This window comes from Triticum urartu, chromosome 5A (genome assembly GCF_056163025.1).
Source record: "Triticum urartu cultivar PI428250 chromosome 5A, HENAU_Tu73, whole genome shotgun sequence".
Lineage (NCBI taxonomy): Eukaryota > Viridiplantae > Streptophyta > Magnoliopsida > Poales > Poaceae > Triticum > Triticum urartu.
In genome coordinates this window covers 35316427-35336954 of record NC_141877.1, presented here as the reverse complement: position 1 = coordinate 35336954, position 20528 = coordinate 35316427, and the positions used below count along the sequence as shown (strand labels likewise).

Here is a 20528-nt window from a genome sequence, read left to right as displayed (position 1 = left end):
ATTCCCTCCCTTTCTCCCGCCAAACCCCCTCCAGCTCGCCTTCCAGTCGTCGCCATGCCGCCGAATAAGTACGCCATGCCACGCGCGGCGGCAACCACGACTGGCACCATGGCCCAGCCGAAGCAGAGGAAGCCGAGGGCGCCGCCATCGAAGCCACCGGGCATGTCGAACGCCGAGTGGAGGGTGGAAGTTCAGCGACGCGACGCAGTCACCACCGACCGGCGGAACAGGGCCATTGCCAAGAAGGCCCGCGACAACGCGGCGCGTGCGGCGGCGTCTTCCTCATCGGTCGACCACGCGGGGATGATGAATCCACCCGTCGTCAGCCACGCCCAGTACGCGCCCTGGGGATAGCAAGGCGTCGGATCTCCATGGGGATCGTCGTCGCCCGGCTACGCCGACGGCGACGCGCACGGGGGGTTCAACCCAAACGTGACCTTCCCCCATGGCCACCCCGCGACGCGCACACCCTCGCCCGCCTTTGTCGGCGTGCAGTACCCTCCATACAACTACTCGCCGCCCGCCGCCTACGCGTCCACACCGACGCCCCATCTCCGCCGTGGGCCGCTGCCCTTCTCGCACCTCGGCGACACGGACGACACAGGAGCCGACATGGACGACATCATCGCGACAAGATCGACCGCGGCCGCCGCGTCTCCCGGGTTCGCCACCTAGGACGAGGTAGTGGATCTCAGCGGCGACATGGAGGCCGAGCTCGACTACGTCTACGGCGAGGACGCGCACGAAGCGCAGGAATCCGAGGAGGAGGACGAGGACGAGGAGGAGGAGGAGGAGGAGGAGGAGGAGCCAGCTCCTGATCCGACGAAGGGGCGCCAGAAGAAGAAGCGGGCGGCTAGGACAGGCGAAGCGCGCATCAAGTGGACATCCAAGGAGGAGGAATGCCTCGCCGAAGCATGGAAAGTCGTCTGCCTCGACCCGACCACCGGCACGAACCAGAGCTTCGAGACGTACTGGGACCGCATCAAGGCCGAGTTCGACGAGCGGAAGCTCGTCGACCCGTACTTCAAAGGCGTCTACATACAGCGCGGCTCCAAGGCGATGGCGAACCATTGGGGGCGTATCCAGTTGGCGTGCAACAAATGGCATGGAATCGTCGAGGAGGTCGCGGCTCGCCCGGAGAGTGGCGCCAGCGTTGAGGATCAGGTACGCACGCCGTTCGCCCGCATCTCTTCGTCGTCAACGCCCGCCAACTGTTTGTTCCTCCGCGCAGCTGCTGCGTATGTTCACCATGTATCGGCGCGACAACCAAGACGCCGACTTCAAGCACCTCTATGTCTACAAGTGCATTGACAAGTGCGAGAAGTGGGCAGAAGTCTGACGTACCCTCGACAAGGCCAAGGAGACATACAAGCCGGACGCGACGACTCCGGGTGCGTCAGAGGGGCGGCCGGACGGCCACAAATTGGCAAAGAAGGGGAAAAACGCCGACGCGGCAACCGCGCGAGTGCAGGAGTCCATCGAGCATTGCCTCGCCGACGCCCAGGCCCGGGCCGTCCTACGTGAAGAGAAGACCGAGGCGCGGTGGTCGTCGCTGATGAAGAACAGCGCCATCAAGCTCGACCTGCTCCGGACGAACGTCGCCGCGAAGAAGAGGAACACCCACATGGCTTTTCTGATGGGCGGGGCGGACATGCTCCAGAGCAACGACGAGCAGCTCAGGGCATGGTACATGGCGAAGCGTGGCCTCATCCTGAACCAGATGCAGACGGCAACGCCGACGACGCCGACGACGCAAGCTCCCACGCCCACGACCACACGGACACCAAGCCCGAACGACGCCTCTACATCGCCGCCCAGCAGTGCCGAATCCACGCCGACACAGCCCAGCACCGAAGCAGCTCCGACACCGCCGAGCCCGCGCACGCCGACTCCGCCAACGCCTGGAGCCGACCCCGCCGAGTGAATCATTGCGCACGCGAACTTGCGGCGTGCGGCGCTCTGTTTTTTATAACGCCAGACTACATCCGATCGCCGGATTTGTGGCGTCTTTTGAGAGCGGGAACAACCAAGTTTAAAATTCACCGCATCCTGGGGCCGGCGCTTGGGGGCGTGACTGGGAGCTAGATCGCCCCCAGGGCCGAACTAGCGCCGGCACGCCCCCAGGCCGCTCTATTTAAGCGCCCTGGGAGGCCGAACGGCTGGAGATGCCCTTAAGCAGTAAAGTAGGAATTTTTGCCGTTAGCTATCTGCATGCATGCAGGTGGACAGGTGCCGATCTAGCGTAACGTGCCGCCAAGGAGACAGCTAGCTACACCAAACTAACAGTGTAGACTCTTCCGAAAAAAAGCAATGAAAGGCTCATGATTTGCTTCTGATATGGGCCCTTGGGAATTAGTTTAATCCCTATAGGGCGTCCCTTCGGGGGCCGCCTTCAGTCGCCCTCGCTGAAACTCAAGCCTGTGCTCCCACGTACCCCCATGTACGTATTGCATGCTCTAGAGACTCTAGACTTGACGTGGAACACATGGTCAATATATGGTGTGCTAGCTAGCAACCTAGCTTATACTAGCTCACACGATACATTTTTCTCTCAATGCATGGAGAGATCGAGGAAATGATCTCCCTGTCGTCTCAGCCACAATTTATCTGGAGATGGTTCTCCGTTGGCATACCTTAATCTATGCTACGTTGTAGTCTGTGCCACGCCACTCCTTACCTAGGTCAAACAAATAGGCAACTAGCATGGATGTTTGCAAACATGAGTTAGCTGAGGTGACATAAACAAGTGTGCGTGCGTAAAAGGTGGTAGAGAGCACGGGAGATTCTTTGTTTATAGTACGTACGAGACACATATGTAGATTTGATGCTATGCGGCAGCCACGAGACTTCTATCCATCCATGTATATATGTGTGCACATGACTATGGCTGCTAGCTGGATGGATGAGTAGAGTACTCATCACCATAAGCTTAGCTATAGCTTCTAGCCAATGACTAAAAATAACATACACAACGACAAAACTAAAACCAAAATAGTGTGTACACGATATTGTCATCGATACGTATTTCAGTACGTAAAATTAGATGCGCTTAAGGTGTAACTTATACGATTCCTTCGACATAGAGATAGAACCATCCAGGTCTGTGTAAATTAATGTCTTAGCATGTTAGGAGGTGTATATCTTCGTCTGTGTAGCCTAGACATATGCAGGGCATGTGCTGGCTCAGTCTTTCAGTTCTCAGGCGTGCGAACTCAAATGAACAATTAAGCTAGGAACCGAAAGTGCAACTGTAAGAGTAAGATGCAGAACATAAGGGCGCTAGCGAGGGGCTCCTGCGACCCGCGCTAGGGTTCCTCCACGACGCCGCCGGCCGCCCTCGCCCCTTCCCGCCGGTGCCGGCCGCCGGCGCGCGTGCCACACGGTCCACCTCCCTTTGCCCCTCCTCCCCCCTCCCCTGGCGCTCCTGTCGCCCCCCGAGGCGGCGGAGCGCCAACCTGTCCTCCTCCGTCTCGGCCCCCTCCTCCTTCATCTCCCTTCGCCACCGCCGGCAGCGGCCTCCGGCGTGCCCGGGTGGCGCCGGCGGCGGCAGACGTCCCTTCCCCGCGCGCCTGGAGGGGGAGTCGGGGCTCCCTCCTGCCCGGCGGCGGTGCTGCTCGGCTTGCGGTGGTGAGGCCCGGCGGCGGATTTCTGCAGGCCTCGGGTGCCCTCCACACGGCGGCGTGGCCGTTGGCTGCGGGGCGGCGCGGTGGGCGGCTGGCCGGCGGTGCCCGCTCGGCCCAGATCTAGGCCCTTTTGGGCCCCATCTGGGTTAGGGCAGGCCTGCAGTCCGGGGCGCGACGGCGTGGCTCAGGCTGGTGGGCGGCATGTTGGGCGGTGCGCTTCCGATTGTCTGAGGTAGCGGTGGTGGTTTCGGGGCGGGAGAAATCTTCGCCGGCTCGTTTGCCACCGGTGCGGCTGCGCCCGTGGGCGTTGCCGGACCCTCCTGAGGGGTGTCGGTGATACCCCCTTCCCCACTGCCATCCACGTATCGGGGGAAACCCTAGGACTTGTCCGGGCAGCAACGGCGTCGTCGTCGCATTTCTTCATGAAGATGTTGCTTGATACGCGAGGCTTTGGAGTGCTTGGTGGGCGGTGGTTCTTCTCCGGTGGGTGCAGCGGGTGTCGGTCATCTTTGCTTAGTTGAGCTGCCGGCGTCGGCATTTGTTTCTTTTTTTTTCTCTCCTTTTTCTTTTGGGTTTGTTTGTGCTGCAGCCCCAGCAAGCTGGTTGTATCGGTTGGACGTTGCTTTATAATCTAAAGCGGGGAAAACCCCTTTTTCGTAAAGTGCAACTGTGCAACCTAAAATATTCAATTTACTTACACTTACTAACATACTCCTGCCACCCTTTTAGAAAGAAAAAAACTGTCAGCATAAAAGAACGTTACAGGAGTATAAAAGGGTGATTATTGAATATTTTACACTGACTAATATACTTACACTGACTCATATATTATCGGCTAATTTCTTTTCTTATTAAACTTTAAACCATCAATTTAACATATACATTTTTTTGCAAAGAAGTTAACCGATAATATATGAGTCACATAATTTTTAATATGAATTGATTGTATAATGTTGTGCCATACTCAGGAGTTCTCTGGAGTATAACTTATGTTTAATTGTTTCCTGATCTTGACGTTTTTTAAATCGAGAGTATCATCACATCTAAAAAGGAGGTCGCAGCAGAGTAAATGGCCAGTCGTGTTGTTTCCAACACCATCTCATGAACATTATGTACACCCAGCTCCAGTATTTTTTTTAGGTGAACACCCAGCTCCTGTTTGTTCTACAAGCTAGCGAGCATGACCAACTAAAAAAAGCGAGCATAACAGCAGAAAATACCGAAAAGTAGTGGCCCAATACAACACACACTAGGATAAGCTTAATTACTTGAGTACTAATTACCGAATTCCATGCCTTTTCTAACACGGATATGCGCTTAATTAATAGGTAGGCTACCTTAATCCAAACCGACCAGCTTGTTGTGATCTTAGTGTGGGTAGCATTGACCACGAACGCGTGCATATCTATTTTGAAGGTGCAAAGGGATTGACTAAAAGTATGCATGTGTACTAGCATGCAGCGCACAAGTGACGACTGCGCACTAATAGTATCGCTAGCCAAAGAACGTATGGCCGAATCTGAAGGGCAAATAACCAGCATCCACCGCATGAGGTAGCATCACAAGCAACTCAGCGCCACTCATTTGGGGCCTAACTCATCAATCTACGGCTAGACAAATTAAGCCGTTAATCCAGCAGACACACCCTCAAAATAAAATAAAATCCAGCAGACACAGAGAGAAAGTCAAAATCTGCATGCAATAAACGACACTAACGAGGAGTGGCAGCTAAGCTAGCTAGTAATTCATACATGCATTCGTATGTAGTGATGCCATCCTGCACCATTGCATGCATAGATACAGTTCAGATGCATCATGCACGCAGTGTTATCCACACCACTACGATCCATCCTTGACCTTTCTTCCAGCTGGGAGGAGCGGGAAAATGCGACGTCCATAGCGAAACACGTAGGCGTCGGCGGCGCTTTTGCATGGGAGTTTGGGAAAGGGCGGCAAAATTCAAACTAGCTGGCAAACGAGTAACTCTATTCCTTGTCCTGAAATACATTACTGTAGCTAGCTAGCTGGACGCAGGAGTACATTCCACAGTGTGTGTACTACTCCCTCCGTTCCTAAATATTTGTCTTTCTAGACATTTCAAATAACTACTACATACGGATGTATGTAGACATATTTTAGAGTGTAGATTCACTCATTTTGCTCCGTATGTAGTCACTTGTTGAAATGCCTAGAAAGACAAGTATTTAGGAACGGAGGGAATAGTACTTTTGCCGTTTGCGCACGCGTCGGTGTGAGAGCAAAAGCCGGAACTGCATGCATGCATGCACCGTGCTACTCCCTCCGTTTTTATTTACTTTGCATATTAGTTTTGATCAAAGTCAAGCTTTACAAACTTTGACAAAGTTTATAGACAAAAATATTAACATATACAATAACAAATCAATACCATTAGATTCGTTGTTGAATGTACTTTCACATCATATAGATTTGTTATGCTAAATATTTATATATTTTTTTACACATTTGGTCAAACTTTACAAAGTTTGACTTCAGTTAACTCTAATATGCGGAGTAAATAAAAACGGAGGGAGTACGTAGTTCGACCAGCGTCTTCCGATTTCATTTCAAGACTAGATAATTCTGTCTTTGTCCCCTGAGGACCGTACGTACGTACGTGTGCGGCCCTTGTCCTAGCAAGCAAATGCATACACTGGTACTTAGCATACGCATGCATGGACATATGTGTTGCTGCCTTGCTGGTGCTTGTGTTTGTCGTTCCAGAAGAAAAGACACATCCGCTTGCATGAGCAAACTACGTGACAAGGTGACGGGCCCGAATCATGTGACGTGGGCATGCATGTGACACTTTCTATCAGCAGGCTCTCATTGGTCCTCTCGAGCGTTGGCAGCCACCAGTTTGTTAGCCGAAACATCTTGCTTGCTAGCTGGCTGTTTTTCTTTTTCCTACGCTTGAATGGATCGTCCGACACGCATGCATAACTACGTCAACGTATGTTTGGTCACCAAGTGTATATATATACGTGCAACATGCAAGCAATCCATGCAACATAAACCACCTGTCGATCTCTCCTGCCGGGTACGTGGTCGGTTCAGTTTAGTCTAGCTAATTTGTGGCGTTAGAGTGTGAGCACATGCATATGCATGCAATACTTTGGTTTAGTTTATTTTTCCCTGGCCTAACATTACGTACTACTATATCACATACCACACATTGATCGATCGAGGAAACGTAGTACCCACGAAGCATCTATCAAGTCATTAGCTCCATCTTGTGGTGGCCAACGGGCCACACCCACACGCATACCCATGAATTAAATGATCATGCAAATTAACTAGCCGCTCACCTGAGCGTGTGGCTAAGAGAGTGTGTCACGTTTGCAGCTGCACGTTCGATCTGCCGGTGATTCGACCCTTTTTATTAGCTAGCTTGATGTGACGCGACATAGGTCAATCTGAAGATTTTGCTCTAGCTTAGGATCTAATTAATTAACCTGAGCGTGTGGCCATGAGAGAGAGAGATAAAGTACAACGTTAGCAGCTGCTACAGGTAGCTGCATGTTCGATCTGTCTGTGAATGGACCCATTTTAGTAAAGCTAGTTTGATGTGTGACGCCACATAGGTCAATCTGTAGATTTTGCTCTAGCTTAGCATCTCATTAATTAAGTGCCATTTTCATAACCCCGAGAGAGAGAGAGAGAGAGAGAGAGAGAGAGAGAGAGAGAGACGTGAGTGAAGTTACAAATTAAGATTATTTTGCGGGTGTGTGTACCAACATTTTACAGTATTATAGTGCAATCTAGAGCAGAACAAAGCCAATATCCATTTTTGTGCTAGAATCATTTACAGCTGTTAAAAAATTCATAAAAAATTACAAAAAAATTAAAAAAAATCATCTTTTGCATAGTGGATAATTTGATGGGTGAGATGCGCTTCAAATTTCAGCAAAAAAATCAACTTGGGTCAGAACAAATACATGAACAGTAAACATTTTACATACCCTAAATTTATATTTTTATTACGAGAGCTACTCAGTTGTCCAAGTAATCTTAAATGTGAAGCGCATCTTATGCACCAAATATCTACCATGCCAAAAAAAGAATTCTTTGAATTTTTCTATTTGTTTTGAATTTTTTCTTCATCACAGATACAGATGAGCCTGGGCACCGAATCACTTTATGTATCATTGCACTGCATGTACACTACTAAACACTTGGTGCACTGGCAATACCAACCGCTAATCACTAGTTAGTACTACCAGTCCACACGGGATCAGATCCCATGCAGCTGACACGGAATTACTTAACTTAGGAGTATATACTACTCCATGCGTTTCGAAATATAAGTCTTTATAGAGATTTCACTATAAACAACATACAGATGTATATAGATGTATTTTAAGTATAGATTCACTCATTTTGCTCCGTATATGGTCCATAGTGAAATCACTTCAAAGACTTATATTTAGGAACGGAGGGAGTATATGTAAAGTATTCTTGAAAAAGGTTGCCCAAAGAAGAGAACATTTGCCGGACATAGCTAAGTTGTCAAGAAATGATCTCTTCTTGATTCAACATGGAGAACATGCAGAGAGCGTGAATGTGGAAAAGGACGTAAACGTCATTGCCTAGCTCTCATTGACCTGATGGTGTCCATGAATCATACTTTCAAGTTAACACGAGAACCACACCGGATCAGGCATGCATGGGGCTCATGCCACCCTTGTAATCATTAACATAAATCAAAAATCCATTTTACCTTATCCATGAACTTTTTGAAGTTGTGTGCAATTTTCAAGGCTAATTGTTTCAAAACTACACTAGATGTTGGTTTCCCCAAAATTAAGGGCTCATGTTTGTTTGAGAGTACTCTAAAATTGGGAGTATACAGTGGACTTTTTCTTCTAAAATTGAACTGAATATTTACAAATATCAAATGAAAATCTTTAAACCGTTTTCGGTGCAACTTACAAATAATCATTTATAATGAAATTTCCAAATTTTCAGGCCATATCTTTCATGAATTTTTAAAATTTGTCTTTAGTTAGACAATAACTTGAGGGCCCCCAGTATGTGCTTAGATTTATGCGATGCACACAACCAAATATATACACCTTCTTGGCTGGATCGAAAACATGTCGAGAATAGTCTTTTTGGTTGAAAACTTTATTTTCCTGTCTATATCGTCAAATGCACACATCCATAAATGAAATGGTTGCTCTCCCGTCTGGGTCTAGCTGGCCGGCCTTCGTCTCTCATCCACACCACATTCACCCTTTGCTCATTCCCGGCCGTGGGCACGTTGGTCTCGGTGGGACGAGTGGCCTAGCTACGAACGTACCATTGCAGTTACACTGCATGCACGCTACTAAACACTTGCTGCAAATAATTTGCACTATCAAGTGATGCTAATCACTAGTTCCAGGGATCAGAGCCCCTGCTGACCCGAAATTGCTTAACATGGGAGTGTGTAATACTAACATGTAGGTATTCTGGGAAAAGATGCCCAGAAAAGAGGGGAAGATTCGCGGGACATGAGTAAGTTGGCAAGAAATGATATCCTTTGGATTATACATGGAGAACATGTAGTCCTGAAAAAGAAAACACGGAGAAACATGAGGAGGGCGTGCATCGTCCTTTAGGGTTAGCACGAGAAGCACGACGCATCAGGCACGCATGCATGGGGCTCACACCAAGTTTCTTGTTGCTTTATTTCGGGGGAGAATCGGATGCATCCCGTCCTCTGCCAGCCTTTTTTAAGAAAAGGAGGAAAATCATCAACCATTGCATGTGAGCGATGCATGCAACCACTTTATTAACTACTCCTTCCGTTTCGAAATATTTGTCTTTCTAGATATTTCAACAAATGACTACATACGGAGTAAAATGAATGAATCTACATTTTAAAATATGTCTACATACATCTGTATATGATAGCCATTTGAAATGTCTAGAAAGACAATTATTTAGGAACGAAGGGAGTATTTACAAGAGACATTACAAATAAATACAACAGTAAGTCTAAAACCATCGTCTAGGCAATATCTGTCGCTATTCTTGTTCAGTTGATAAAGGGATGCTGATAGTTCGGGCCTAATACCACATACCTCGCAGCCAAGCCTAACATCTAAGACCCGAGGCCCCAACCAAGCCACTTGTTGGATATGGGGCACACACCGGTCCGACGCGCTCTCAGAGGCCGCCGCCACCAACTGCCACCACTCCATCTTCAGAGCTGTACTGACGCATCAGCCTTGCCTTGTCTAGCTACCGTCGCCACCACGGCACCCAATGACACCACCTCCCTACGCGCGAACTGCTGAGCACGTCGCGGTCGCCACCGGTACACCTCAGCACCATGCCTCCAAGTACCACCAGTCGACACAACTTGAAGTCTCCGGAAGATCTGTCGTGCGTAGCACCTGCCGATCAGGCATGACAAAGAGTAGCACCTGTCGGTTAGGCATGACTTGACATCTTCACCGAAGCTCCATGCAAGACGAAGCCGCTCCACCTCCTGCCTCTGACTTCCAGCACTGCTCCACAAACGATGTTCCCAAGAGGGAAACGAGACTGCAGTGCCGCCATCATCCGATCTGGAAGACCAGATCCTAGGGTTTTCTCCAGAGCAGTACGAGTGGGTTGACAGTAGTCACACGACGATGCCTTCATCAAGGTAATGACACAGAACGCTCTGATTGCCCGCCGTCGGCTCTGTTTTCACCGGCAACTATGTCTCCTCGAGTCGCAACCGGTACTAGATGACAGATCTGGAGATCCGAACACCCAGCCTCAGGCCGACCACCTCCGACGGAAGAGATGACCACCATCGCCGGCTGCATCGGTCAGATCAGATCTGGTCGAAGGTGCCGTCAAGCCGCCCACCAGGCCCTCCACGATGCGGTCGATCCGAAGCCGGATGACGCGCCGCCATGGCATAAGTCGCCGCTGCCCGGGCCAGGCAAGCCGCCGCCCGTGACTAGGCTGCCCGATGCGCCGCAGTCACCGTCGCCCACGACAGGGCCAGCCACCGCCGCCGCCGCCGCGGCCATCGCCGCCGCCACCAGATCTGCCGCGCCTCCGCACGCACAAGGGCTCCGCACCACCCGTGAGACGTGGGAGAGAGGAAGATCCCCGCCACCGCCGTCGGCCCCCGGGCGCATCTCGACGGCGTCCTCTGGCGTCGGCGGGGTGAGGGAAGGTGGATTCGGAAGAATAGAAAGGCTTGAGCACTGTTGTGATGGGGACTGCCGCTTGTGGTGCAGCGCAGAACGTGGGACGTACCTTGCAATTTGATGCCACTCACACAGACACGGAGAAGACCGACCCGAGCCACCGCCCACGCTTTGCTCTCTTTTTGACGTGGTTCGCGAGTCCAAAATTCTTCCAAAACCTGTACGTTTGTAACAGAGAATATACGACGTACGTGTCTCTCGTCTAAGCAGTCGGTGAAAATGCACTAGTATAAAATGCTGACTCAGCTTCTGTCAACTGTCAGTTAAAATGACAGCACCAACAGCAACACTATCAGGCGTGCAAGTTAGAACTGCAGTCAGCTGCTGGGGGCAAACCCAAATCTCATGAAACCATTAATCAAACCGCAGGGGTCCATTTCATTTTCATCACACCACACATTTAATTAGCTGTTATCTAATTAAAATACTTGTACATCACATCTGATGTAATGTGCCCAATTTTGGCAACCTTGCAGTCATTAGAACTACTTGTTAGTGTCTTGATAATTTAATAGTCACCGCAGCTTAAGAAGATCTTTCCATGATCTTGTAGTCAGGTCGCCTGTAACAACAGTGTCCCCTTAAACTAAACTAATGGACGATGACGTGCACTTCATGCCACCTAAGTTACTCCACCTGACTGGGGAACAAAGGGGCAGCTGTCTCGCTCTGATTCGCTGCAGAGTACTTTACTGCCCAACTGACTGGTCCCACCGGTACACGTGTCCGATCCTGGCTTGCTTCACTAGATTGATCTCCAAATTCTAAACTGTACAAGTAACGGTGATTGTCCTCAAATCCTTAATCAGTCGGGTCATTTGGTCCGTCTCGGAAGATAGGAGCAAAAGGGTGTTCGGGAAGATACACCCCGGTTGAGCGTATCTTGGATCGAATTAAGGCGGAAGCAGAGCTATGGGTCATCACAAGCAATCATAGATTTAGCATTCCCTGGAGTTTTTGTCTTCAGTTAGTAGTTTTTCCCTGGAGTGCTTAGCTGAATGTGCGTTTTGTTTTCATTTTGTGTCCCCATGCTGTGGTGATGTAGTTCGTGTTTGAGACTTCTGCTGGTCTGGTACATGTGAAGATTAGGACAAGTTCATCGACAATTTTCAGAAAAAACTAGAGAGACGTAATTAATCAACTTGAGAAGGCGGTAATAATCAATATACTAAGGTGCAAAAGATATAAAGAGTTATTTTTGTTAATTTATACGTAAAATTTCAAGATTACACATAGTAGATTCACAAACAATTTTTACATATACGATTCTCTTGATCACTAGATATATTCCTAGAGTCAAGAGAATATTTGGGAAGTTTAGGTCGTCCTCTTGATGTTGTCACGCTGCAGCAATATCTATAACCCCACATTATCCCACTTTATGTTGCAGTTCCCGATTACCAGACTGATTAGGTTAATTAACAAAATACCTTTTTGAATGAGTCTTTTGGACGGCGCCACTTTTCCTGCTTTGTGCTCCGGCACGGCATCAGATGAGTCATTTTCCACACAAATCTAGTTCCCGGACAGCAACTACTACACCTACTTATTTAAGCATATCTTCCGTACCTCAGATGGCGAAAGCTAGAAACCGTGTATGACTGAGTTGCACCAGGAGTGTAATTTGGATGATATACATGTATGATGCCTTGAATAATTCACGTTCTTTCATGGAGAGATAGAGAGTATATGGACTAGAAATTAATCGGCAGATGCCTCTCCTGCCGTATCGATCCACGGTTTTAGTTTGCCAATGTGATAATTCAAATATGTTTACATAATATTTTCATGGTTGTGTCTTTCAGCATTTCGTTCGATTATGACGAAGATGGTAACATTTTGATCGGCTCGTGGTCTATAGAGTGGTAATCTAATGCGTGAATCTCTATCCTTGCCTCACTAGGATCAAGTTGTTTTAGTTTTCGCTTTTTTGCGGATAGTTTTAATTTCTACTATATGTTCGCCTCACTTGGATCAAGTTGTTTTAGATTATATTTTGTCAGATCTCATATTTCATCCGTTTTGTGATCTTATTGTTGTTCTTGCTTGGCCAACAACAATGGAGTGAGCTATGCCTTGACAGAGGCTTTCTGAACACTATGCTCTGTAGTTTTACTTTTCACATACTTTGAGTGAGAAGTTTATACAATTTTTGAAAAGCTTCAAATTTAACAATGACTTCAAAAACACTAATGCAATTTTTGATTTTTTTTTGGTTTAAAAACCAGTTATTTATGTCTATTTAAGTTTTCTCCTTTAAGCTGGTATCCTATATAGTATACAAAATTGCTACACTTACGGAATTCTAGTACGGACTGGTTTTACGGACTGCTCTCTCGCAAACCAACCCTCCTTGATTTTCGCTGGTGGGACCTCTCTTTCTGTAAGGATCGATATGGTTGACTAGAGGGGGGGGCTGAGCAACCTATATGATGCTAGCAATGACAACAACAAGAGCAAGCAAAGGATACAACACAATAATAGCTTGCACAAAGTAAAGGTAAGAGATAACCACAAGTGGAGCCGGTGGAGACGAGGATGTGTTACCGAAGTTCCTTCCTTTTGAGGGAAAGTACGTCTCTGTTGGAGTGGTGTGGAGGCACAATGCTTCCCAAGAAGTCACTAGGGCCACCGTATTCTCCTCACGCGCTCACACAATGCGAGATGCCGTGATTCCACTAGTGGTGCCCTTGAAGGCGGCGACCGAACCTTTACAAACAAGGTTGGGGCAATCTCCACAACTTAATTGGAGGCTCCCAACAACACCACGGAGCTTCACCACAATGGAATGTGGCTCCAAGGTGACCTCAGCAGTCTAAGGTGCTCAAACATCCAAGAGTAACAAGATCCACAAGGAATTAGTGGGGGGAATCAAATTTTCTCTTGGTGGAAGTGTAGATCCGGGCCTTCTCAACCAATCCCTAGAAAATCAACAAGTTTGCTTGGCTAGGGAGAGAGATCGGGCGAAAATGAGCTTTGGAGCAACAATGGAGTTAGGGTAGGAAGAGGTGAGTCTTCTTTGGCAAGAAGACCCCCTTTTATAGTGGGGTGGACAAATCCAACCGTTGTGCATCTCTCAGCCCACAGACGAGTGGTACTACCGCTCCAAGAGTGGTACAACCGTTCTACGAGAGGTACTACCGCTCCTTACAGGATACACAGGAGAAAGAAGAACATGGGAGAAAAGCAGAGGAACGGGCGGTGGTAGCTACGGTAGTAGGAGTGGTACTACCGCCTCAACTACCGCTGCTACAACCATCCATTTTCCGGGGACAAACGAGTAGCACGGTAGTAACCCGGAGGCACCACCGTAGAACCTGACACGAAAAATCGAGGTCCCAGCCACGAGCGGTAGTGCGAATGGTGGTTACAGCGGCACTACCACTGCAGCCAGCGGTACTACCGCTTGCGGCTCTTCTCCCCTACTCCGATGCAAACGGGGGACAACTCCAAGGAAACGAAGGATTCAAGAAGAGTGTACGCATTGATTCCACCCAAACCTTTCCGATGCGGACCCCCTCTTGATAGTACGGTTTTCCCTACTCAACTGCACCAGAAAAGAAACGCGGGAAAGAAAATCGTCTTCTCTTGAAACTCCGAGGGGCACGGATCTCTTGTGCCATATGCTTGATAGTCTGAAAAGCTCAGTGCACACGATTAGTCCGCAAACATGTTGTCATCAATCAGTAAAACCACTCAGGGAGAAATATTCCCTAACAATCTCCCCCCTTTTGGTGGATTAATGACAACGTGCGATTTGCACAAAGGATATATCAAAAAGAGGTGTGCAACCCCACAATCTACAAAATATATATAGACAGGCTCCCCTTAGATATGTGCACTATCTTTTGGAATGCAAAGTGCACACATATAGGATCCACACTCCCCTTATATTATATAGACCAAACCATACATGCATAGATAGTAAGATGAAAATATGCGAGTGATACTATGAGTGCATATGAATGGAGCATAGACAAGATATATCTCACAAACGATTACTAACATAAAGTACTTGACATAGATAGATAAGGATAGGATAGCTCATATGTCTCACACCATATGGTCTCGAACACACGTGACGAACACAAACCAAAGCAAACGAGTTCGAGCAAGGAAAACAACTGCAAATAGAGAAACACACACTCAACCTCACAACACACTGCAAATCTCTACATTCTCTCCCCTTTTGGCATCGGGACACCAAAAGAGTGGAGAGGACACCTAAACATGACGGTGGTAGCAATACTCCAGGACATCACCAATCATGCTCCTCCTCCTCGTCAGACTCCGTGGCAGCAACTGAAGGGCCTCCAGTGCCATCATCTGAATTAGTCCCCGGGTAGTGCACACGGACCAAGCCTCCTCGTCAGTGATCCTCTCCTCAGAGCCATCAGACACGGTGAGGCCAACCTGCCTCATAATGGCCTTGTCGCGAAAGTGGGCCTTCTTTGTAGCAACATGAACCTTGTACTGTCCCTTGGCCTGGAGACAAATAACTTCTTCATCTTCTGCTTGACCTTTTTTGCCCAAGAAGGCTCCTCGGACGGCTCATAGTCAGGCTCATCATCATCCTCATCCTCAGACTGCACTTCTGGGGCAGGAGCAGTCGTGCCCCACTTCCCCTTCTGCCTCAACTGAACAACATCATGAGACACAAGGTCTCTAGTAAGAAGCTCCTCATCAGGAAACGTAGATGCCCATGTCTCCTCAATGAGCTGCATCTAGTAAGGGCCATAAATGATGCACTTGCGCTCCAAGATCGCACACCAAAGTTCTGACCACATGACGTCAGAAACATCCAACACTTCTCGAGAGCCCTTCTCCTTCCGACAGAAGATAAGAAGGTCCACCAGATAGGAATGCACCATATCCTGATTTCCAACACGGGGGAACAGAGTGTTCCTGAAGATCCTATGCATGATATCCAGAAAGGGCCAAAGCTCATAGGAGACATGCCCAGTATCAAACACCTTCCTGGTAGAGAACGGCCACAGCGCCTCCTTGTGAGTGGCATTGGCCTCCCAGTGAGGGCGAAACCCAACTGTGGTTTGGGAGCCCTTGTCCTCATATGAGAGCAACTCCATAAAGGTCTTCCAAGAAGCAGAAAAACGCCGACCATTGGACATCCAGGAGAGGGTCCTTTCCTCATCATGCCCAGAGTGAACTGTAGCATACAATTGGGCCACAAGCTTCGCATCAAAATCCTTGTTGAATGATATGATCCTCTTGATATCCAGCTCCTCGCACCTCTGAAGAGCCTCCCCAAAGTAAGGCAAGTCCCTCTCCATGTGAGAGAGATCAACTGACTTCACTTTCATATACAGATTCTTCTTAGATTTCAACACATCATGGAAGATAGATTGCTGAAACTTGTTCCAGAACATGTGATGAACCAGAGAAGGATCCTGAGGCTCCCGGTATGGATTGCGCTTCCTTGCCGTACCAAATTCCAAAGCAGACATCTGATGAGCACCCTTGGTCCCCTTGTTCTTGGTTGCAATCACTTTGACTCTTTGTCTTGGCTGCTCACCTCGGGCACGCGCAGGAACAGAGCCACCCTCTGGAATGGTGATGCCCAGTTACATATCGACAGAACGGTAGCGCTTGGAGCCACCGGTACGAGCGGGGTTCTTGCTGTTGGGGAACACAGTAATTTCAAAAAAATTCCAACGCACACGCAAGATCATGGTAATGCATAGCAACGAGAGGGGAGAGTTTCGTCTACGTACCCTCGTAGACCGTAAGCGGAAGCGTTATGACAATGCGGTTGATGTAGTCATACGTCTTCACGATCGACCGATCCTAGAACCGAAGGCACGGCACCTCCGCGATCTGCACACATTCGGTTCGGTGACGTCCCACGAACTCACGATCCAGTAGAGTGTCGAGGGAGAGCTTTGTCAGCACGACGGCATGATGACGGTGATGATGATGCTACCGGAACAGGGCTTCGCCTAAGCACCGCTACGATATGACCGAGGTGGATTATGGTGGATGGGGCACCGCACACGGCTAAGAGATAAATGATCAACTTGTGTGTCTATGGGGTGCCCCCTCCCCCGTATATAAAGGAGTGGAGGAGGGGGAGGGGGCGGCCTCCTAGGCGCGCCCCAAGGGGAGTCCTACTCCCACCGGGAGTAGGATTCCCCCCTTTCCCTAGTTGGATTGGGAGAGAAGGAAGGGGGAGGAAGGAGGAAGGAAAGGGGGGGGGTGGGCCGGCCCCCATCCCAATTCGGATTGGTCTTGGGGGGGCGCCCCCTCCTTGGCTCCCTTCTCCTCTCTACCACTATGGCCCAATAAGTCTCATATACCTCCCAAGGGGTTCCGGTAATCTCCCGGTACATCGGTAAATGCCTGATCTCACCCGGAACCATTCCGATGTCCAAATATAGTCGTCCAATACATCGATCTTTATGTCTCGACCATTTCGAGACTCCTCATCATGTCCGTGATCATATCTGGGACTCCGAACTACCTTCGGTACATCAAAACACATAAACTCATAATACGATCTTCACCGAACGTTAAGCGTGCGGACCCTATGGGTTCGAGAACTATGTAGACATGACCGAGACACGTCTCCGGTCAATAACCAATAGCGGAACCTGGATGCTCATATTGGTTCCTACATATTCTAAGATCTTTATTGGCCAAACCGCATAACGATATACGTTGTTCCCTTTGTCATCGGTATGTTACTTGCCCGAGATTTGATCGTCGGTATATCAATACCTAGTTCAATCTCATTACCGGCAAGTCTGTTTACTCCTTCCGTAATGCTACATCCCGTAACTAACTCATTAGCTACATTTCTTGCAAGACTTATAGTGATGTACATTACCGAGAGGGCCCAGAGATACCTCTCCGTCAATCGGAGTGACAAATCCTAATCTCGATCTATGCCAACTCAACAAACACCATCGGAGACACATGTAGAGCACCTTTATAATCACCCAGTTACGTTGTGACGTTTGGTAGCACGCAAAGTGTTCCTCCAGTATTCGGGAGTTGCATGATCTCATAGTCATAGGAACATGTATAAGTTATGGAGAAAGCAATAGCAACAAACTAAACGATCATCGTGCTAAGCTAACGGATGGGTCAAGTCAATCACATCATTCTCTAATGATGTGATCCCGTTAATCAAATGACAACTCATGTCTATGGTTAGGAAACATAACCATCATTGATTCAACGAGCTAGTTAAGTAGAGGCAAACTAGTGACACTCTGTTTGTCTATGTATTCACACATGTACTAAGTTTCCGGTTAATACAATTCTAGCATCAATAATAAACATTTATCTTGATATAAGGAAATATAAATAACAACTTTATTATTGCCTCTAGGGCATATTTCCTTTAGTCTCCCACTTGCACTAGAGTCAATAATCTAGATTACATTGTAATGATTCTACCACCCATGGAGTCTTGGTGCTGATCATGTTTTGCTTGTGAGAGAGGCTTAGTCAACGGGTCTGCAACATTCAGATCCGTATGTATCTTGCAAATCTCTATTTCTCCCTCCTTGACTTGATCGCGGATGGAATTGAAGCATCTCTTGATGTGCTTGGTTCTTTTGTTAAATCTGGATTTCTTTGCCAAGGTAATTGCACCAGTATTGTCACAAAAGATTTTCATTGGACCCGATGCACTAGGTATGACACATAGATCGGATATGAACTCCTTCATTTGCTGCTTTCGAAGCAGCTATGTATTCCGCTTCACACGTAGATCCCGCCACGATGCTCTGCTTTCAACGGCACCAATTGACAGCTCCACCATTTAACAAAAAACATGTATCCTGTTTGTGACTTAGAGTCATCCGGATCAGTGTCAAAGCTTGCATCGACATAACCGTTTACGATGAGCTCTTTGTCATCTCCATATACGAGAAACATATCCTTAGTCCTTTTCAGGTATTTCAGGATATTCTTGACCGCTGTCTAGTGATCCACTCCTGGATTACTTTGGTACCTCCCTGCTAAACTGATAGCAAGCCATACATTAGGTCTGGCACACAGCATTGCATACATGATAGAGCCTATGGCTGAAGCATAGGGAACATCTTTCATTTTCTCTCTATCTTCTGAAGTGGTCGGGCATTGAGTCTGACTCAACTTCACACCTTGTAATACATGCAAGAACCCTTTCTTTGCCTGATCCATTTTGAACTTCTTCAAAACTTTATCAAGGTATGTGCTTTGTGAAAGTCCAATTAAGCGTCTTGATCTATCTCTATAGATCTTGATGCCTAATATATAAGCAGCTTTGCCGATGTCTTTCATTGAAAAATCCATATTCAAGTATCCTTTATGCTATTCAGAAATTCAATATCATTTTCGATCAACAATATGTCATCTACATATAATATCAGGAATGCTACGGAGCTCCCACTCACTTTCTTGTAAAATACAGGCTTCTCCAGAAGTCTGTATAAAACCGTATGCTTTGATCACACTATCAAAGCGTATATTCCAACTCTGAGAGGCTTGCACCAGTTCATAAATGGATCGCTGGAGCTTGCACACTTTGTTAGCACCTTTTGGATCGACAAAACCTTCTGGTTGAATCATATACAACTCTTCTTTAAGATGTCCATTAAGGAATGCAGTTTTGTCATCCATTTGCCAAATTTCATAATCATAAAATGCGGCAATCGCTAACATGATTCGGATGGACTTAAGCATTGCTACGGGTGAGAAGGTCTCATCGTAGTAAACTCCTTGACCTTGTCGAAAACCTTTTGCAACAAGTCGAGCTTTGTAGACAGTAATATTACCGTCAGCGTCAGTCTTCTTCTTGAAGATCCATTTATACTCTATGGCCTATCGATCATCGGGCAAGTCGACCAAAGTCCATACTTTGTTCTCATACATGGATCCCATCTCAGATTTCATGGCCTCAAGCTATTTTGCGGAATCTGGGCTCATCATCGCTTCCTCATAGTTTGTAGGTTTGCCATGGTCAAGTAACATGACTTCTAGAACAGGATTACCGTACCACTATAGTGTGGATCTTACTCTGGTTGACCTACGAGGTTCGGTAGTAACTTGATCAGAAGTTTCATGATCATCATCATTAACTTCCTCACTTAATGGTGTAGGAATCATTGGAACTGATTTCAGTGATGAACTACTTTCCAATAAGGGAGAAGGTACAATTACCTCGTCAAGTTCTACATTCCTCCCACTCACTTCTTTCGAGAGAAACTCCTTTTCTAGAAGGGATCTATTCTTAGCAATGAATATCTTGCCTTCGGATCTGTGATAGAAGGTGTACACAAGTCTACTTTGGGTATCCTATGAAGACACATTTCTTCGATTTGGGTTCGAGCTTGTCACGTTGATGCTTTTTCACATAAGCATCGCAGCCCCAAACTTTAAGAAACGACAACTTGGGTTTCTTGCCAAACTACAGTTCATAAGGTGTCGTCTCAACGGATTTAGATGGTGTCCTATTTAACATAAATGCAGCCATCTCTAAAGCATAACCTCGAAATGATAGCGGTAAATCAGTGAGAGACATCATAGATCGCACCATATCTAATAAAGTGTGGTTACGATGTTCGGACACACCATTACGTTGTGGTGTTTCAGGTGGCGTGAGTTGCGAAACTATTCCGCATTGTTTCAAATGAAGTCCAAACTGATAACTCAAATATTCACCTCCACGATCGGATCGTAGAAA

General features: G+C 47.6%; 1 protein-coding gene across 1 annotated transcript; it reads right to left on the bottom strand.

The window, feature by feature from the left end:
• Positions 1-1296: 1296 nt before the first annotated feature.
• Positions 1297-1929, bottom strand: LOC147967778 (uncharacterized). The gene has a single exon (XM_087522545.1). It carries the CDS (start codon positions 1927-1929, stop codon positions 1297-1299), a length of 633 nt encoding a protein of 210 aa, XP_087378671.1.
• Positions 1930-20528: the final 18599 nt, after the last annotated feature.

Bases quoted from the DNA above. Each gene is read 5' to 3' on its own strand.
- LOC147967778 (XM_087522545.1), bottom strand. From the start codon at position 1,929: ATGATTCACTCGGCGGGGTCGGCTCCAGGCGTTGGCGGAGTCGGCGTG.